General features: G+C 43.7%; 1 protein-coding gene and 2 non-coding genes across 3 annotated transcripts; all 3 read right to left on the bottom strand.

Moving 5' to 3' along the window:
• Nucleotides 1-1,219: 1,219 nt before the first annotated feature.
• Nucleotides 1,220-3,649, bottom strand: zgc:114188 (40S ribosomal protein S17-like). The gene is made up of 5 exons (XM_019075607.2): nt 3,511-3,649; nt 3,133-3,284; nt 1,981-2,086; nt 1,774-1,839; nt 1,220-1,341 (listed from the first exon to the last, which is right to left on the bottom strand). The coding sequence occupies exons 1-5, from the start codon at nt 3,511-3,513 to the stop codon at nt 1,264-1,266; spliced, it is 405 nt and encodes a 134-aa protein (XP_018931152.1). The 5' UTR covers nt 3,514-3,649; the 3' UTR covers nt 1,220-1,263.
• Nucleotides 1,625-1,747, bottom strand: LOC122135741. The gene has a single exon (XR_006153663.1). It is a non-coding gene; the product is annotated as a small nucleolar RNA SNORA71 (small nucleolar RNA).
• LOC122135742 lies at nt 2,486-2,608 on the bottom strand. The gene has a single exon (XR_006153664.1). It is a non-coding gene; the product is annotated as a small nucleolar RNA SNORA71 (small nucleolar RNA).
• Nucleotides 3,650-4,513: the final 864 nt, after the last annotated feature.

Here is a 4,513-nt window from a genome sequence, read left to right as displayed (position 1 = left end):
GTCATGTGGTCTTGGGGGCCCCTGGTGGTCACAGGGCCCTGAGCAGCCAGCCGGCTCTTGTTAGGGTAGACCAAAATTATTGAATTCAGATGGTCTTCTTTTTGCATATGAGGAATTCTTAGCAAAAAATAATTTTCTCATACCGCCAAAGGAATTCACAACTGTTTTTGGAGCAATCTCTCCTAAAACATGTTTAAACAGCAAGAACAATTATCAGCAACTCTCACCCAGTCACTCCCCTACAAGTAAAATATGTGTTCCCTATCTTTCTAATAATTATAACAGCTCTTTTCCAGAAGGATGTTGCTTCCAAACCAAATGTAATTGCATATTGGAATCAGTTTGTTAGTGATGATTGAAAAAAAAAATAAAAAATCACACTCTTAATGTTAAAGCAGCAACTTTTAAACTCCTTCACAGAATATACCTTGATAAACTTTATTTACATTTAAAAAAAGATATAGATGTAATGCACAGCTGTTCATTTATTTTGGTGAAATGTACTTGATTTCATTGTTGACGAAAATGTCGTTACAGTGGAAGGACGCTCTTTCAGGCACTGTTATAAACTCAAGTCAAACAGACCCACACTTTATTTGTAAAAATTTTACTGGCTAAATTTAATATTCATAAACGTACATTTTCAGGAGAAAATCCATGTTTTACAGCATTTAAAAATGAAGAGAAGCATTATATTGAGGCTATATTTCCATCAAAGAAACAAAAAGCTAGTTGGATTTTGCAAGCTTGTGCACTCTTTAATGTACTCCTGTAATACATCTTATATCTCCACCTAGCACATGAAAATCGCTGTATTTGTAATGATTGTGTCGGCATTCTGTACCATAAATGAAAGTACATAAGGGCTGTAACTGCTTCAGTAAACCTGCTGACAAACCAATTCTTCACGTTTACGGACTCAAACGTTCCCATGCAGTCGCTTCACAGGGGGTCTTAAAAACACGGTTTATTACACAAGCTTAAAAGTGTCTCACCGGCAGGACGCAACAACTCTTCAAAGTTCATATTAAATTATATTTTAAACTAGTGTGAGTTAGAGCAAAGTAACTGCACAAACAAGTGAGTAACATCTGAAGCATGAACACCTCGGTCCTGTTCGCATCAATGAACATCAGTACGCCAGTATGCATACGAGAAATTAATCACGATTCCTCTGTGCATGTTAACACTGAGAAATAAAGACTTCACAACATCAGTGTTGGTTTTTTCCAACAATTTTATTAAGAGATATATTACAAATGTCTAGACGCCGCGAGGGGTCTTGAAGTTCATGCCGACGGGAGGCTGAGTCACCTGAAGATTGGACAGGCTGCCGAAATCCTGACGGAGAGAAAACACAGTTAGCAAGAGAAGTGAAGACTCTGTGTGCTCATGTTTGAGACCAGCGACACTGAAGTACGGCTAAACGAGCCGACGCTGTCCACTTAATACAGCAGCAGATCCTCTAAACGAAGCCCAAATCAGCAGTCAGTCATTCACATGAGCGACAGCAGCCGCGTCTGTCACCTCCTGCACGTTCATACAATTAAACCCACAATAACCCTGAAGCTAGAGGATTTATCCATGCGCTGCAAATGAGAACAAAAACATTCAAAGACAAGTGTGTGCGAAAGATCCAGGGTTTGTCAGGAACAGGATCCAGCAAACACGGGAAAGTCTTTCACTTCCTCTTCCTGTTCTATCGATGACCTGGAGACGGCGCTCCACAGTCACTTTCGAGACAGGACTGACGCGCGACTGAACGATTCTCACCAGAAGCTTGAGCATCTCCTTGGTGTCGGTGTCGACCTCGATGATCTCCTGGTCCAGAGCCGAGACCTGCAGAAACACATCATCATCATCATCACACACAGATACACTTCACACATCTCAGCTCGTGGTACTGTGAGAAAGATCCAGGGTTCGTCAGGAACAGAGTCCAGCTGACACGGCCTGGAGAGCCTCGGAGGACAGACGCACCTCGGGCACGTAGTTGTCCCTGCGCTCGCGCTCCTCCTCCTGCAGCTTGATGGAGATGCCCCTGACCGGCCCTCTCTGGATGCGCTTCATCAGGTGTGTGACGTACCTGCACACACACACACACACACACACACCTCAAACACACATCTCTAGAGGAGCACTGCTCGTAGCGCGTCTCTCAGCCAGCTGTGAGCTTTAACATCAGGACAAACACGGAGTCCAGAAACTCATCAACCGGACAGGAGCGCTTCTCTTCATTACATTCATCTCTTTACGTAAGCAGTAAGTAATATTTGAATACATCGGTCTTCAAAGCAAGTTTTACAGACACTGTTTAAATGTTCAGATTGAAGAAGCAAAGTGAGTTTCTCTCAGATCTGCTTCATGTGCAGCGGATTACGTGACACTGATTGAATAATTAAATGCATGAATAAAAACAGATTAATCCAATCATTTTTACAGTTTCAACTAAACAAAATCCTAAAGTTCAGTTTCAGTAAAAGCATGTGCGAAAGATTCAGGGTTTGTCAGGAACAGGATCCAGCAAACACGGGAAAGTCTTTCACTTCCTCTTCCTGTTCTATCGATGACCTGGAGACGGCGCTCCACAGTCACTTTCGAGACAGGACTGACCCGAGCGCTGGACTTCAGCTTCATGAGAAACTGATCAACATGAAGCGAGTTTGTGATCAGAACACATCCACTGTCAGAGAAATCGACTCCACTCACACAGAAACAAGTCTTCATCCCCGCTGATCATACTCACTTCATTTTGATCAGTTTCTCAGAAAACAAGACTTGAATCTTGGTTTAAGAGAGAACACTGAGGGAGAGATGTCAGGTTCGAGTCCTGCAGAAGCGCAGTGTTCATGTGTTCAGTAGAAACCTGCTTTAACACACACACACACACACACTCCCTGTACATCAGCGCCTGCGGAGACGGACCTGAGCTCGGCTTCGGTCGTAGTGTGATGTGTTAGACTGCACACACACAGAGGAGCGAGGGGTTCCTGCTGGAGCTCACCTGCTCGGGTCTGTGCGCTCCTCACCAAACACCTGAACTCAGGTCCATCCCCGGTCAGACCAGTGCTGAGAAACACCCCAGCAGCTCACTACAGAACACACGTGTCCCAGCATGCAGCGCGCGCTCACCCCGCGATCTTGTTGCGCAGCTTCTTGCTGGGGATGATGGCGATCTCCTCGCACACGCGCTTGTTGGTGTGGAAGTCGCTGCCCAGCCGCGTGTAGTACTTCTCGATGATCACCCGAGCGGCCTTCTTCACCGTCTTGGTCCTGACGCGGCCCTGCGGACAAACAGCGACACCCGTTACCGACACGCACGGGTCAGCGGAGCGGCTCGCGCTCTATAACGCGCTCTAATCTGCCGCGCCGCTCATCCGTCGCGTCATACTCGCACACGCGTGCGCCGCACACTCCCCGCATCGCGCTGCATTGTCCGCGCTGACGCGCCGCGCGGCGGGAGCGGCGGATTAGAGCAGATTCTCAGCAGTCGAGCGCTCGGATACCCACCATGATGAACCGGAGAGCGGAAGAGAAAGAGAGAGCAGCAGGCCGAGCGGAAGTGGAGCAGACGCGGCGCGGCGTCACTCACTGCCCCCTAGCGGCGAAGGAGCCTCGCTGCAGCTGTGCTTCTGAACACAGACAAAAGTGATGTTAATTGCTGTAAAATGGATTACAGTATATTACTGCAATGCAAATTACAGTTAATTGCTGCATGTGAAATACAGGGATTTTTTACAGTAACGTTGAATTAAACGTTTATTTTACAGCAATATTTTGTAATTTCACTAAAGTACAGTATTTACCTGCCAACAAAAGTTGCAAATAAAAATCCTGTAAATACCCATAAATCCAAGATATTGTAATAATTTAGTGAAAATGCTGTAAAGAATATTAACAGTAAACTGTAAAATACTGATATAAATGCATTATCATGAGCTCTATCTTAATACATTTACAAATTAATAAAAACCAAGTCAATGATGTTGCAAATAAGTATTTATTAAAACTGGCAGAAAGACATTGCAAGGCTTTTACTGGTAAAATAAAATTCAGGATTCAAAAATTAAAACCTTTTCATAAAAATAAAGCATCACAAAATAACTACAAATAACTGTTAAATATAAGCCATATTCTGAGTAGAACATTAACTTTCTGTAAAAATGAAGGTCAATCAACAGAATTTGTATAATTATGGTAAAAATAAAAAATAAAAAAAAAGCTTGTTTGAGCTTATGTTCTATTAAGTTAAGAAAATTCCTGCGGAAGACAAATAAATACATACTGAAGTGCATCCACTCTCTGAGATGAGCACACATGAGGGTCCCTCTTCTGAGACCTTTCCACTTGTTTTGCTTCTATGTATCGTCTTGTATCCAGTGAGTGTTGTGATTCCAAGAAAACATCTGCACATAACTAGCTCAAATAAATGTAAATACGCCAATTATACAATACAATCAGCATTTACCAGAACTCAAAGCAGGGGTATCAAACTCAATTCCTGGAGGGCCAG

The sequence above is a fragment of the Cyprinus carpio genome, chromosome A25, assembly GCF_018340385.1.
Source record: "Cyprinus carpio isolate SPL01 chromosome A25, ASM1834038v1, whole genome shotgun sequence".
In the NCBI taxonomy this organism is placed as follows: Eukaryota; Metazoa; Chordata; class Actinopteri; order Cypriniformes; family Cyprinidae; genus Cyprinus; species Cyprinus carpio.
The sequence above is the reverse complement of the archived record's forward strand: the minus strand, read 5'-3'. Positions and strand labels throughout refer to the sequence as shown.

Bases quoted from the DNA above. Each gene is read 5' to 3' on its own strand.
- zgc:114188 (XM_019075607.2), bottom strand. The intron at 2,087-3,132 runs GTGAGCGCGCGC...GTGTGTGTGCAG, and splicing joins CTGCGCAACAAGATCGCGGG to GTACGTCACACACCTGATGA. The intron at 1,840-1,980 runs GTGCGTCTGTCC...GTGTTTCTGCAG, and splicing joins GGGACAACTACGTGCCCGAG to GTCTCGGCTCTGGACCAGGA.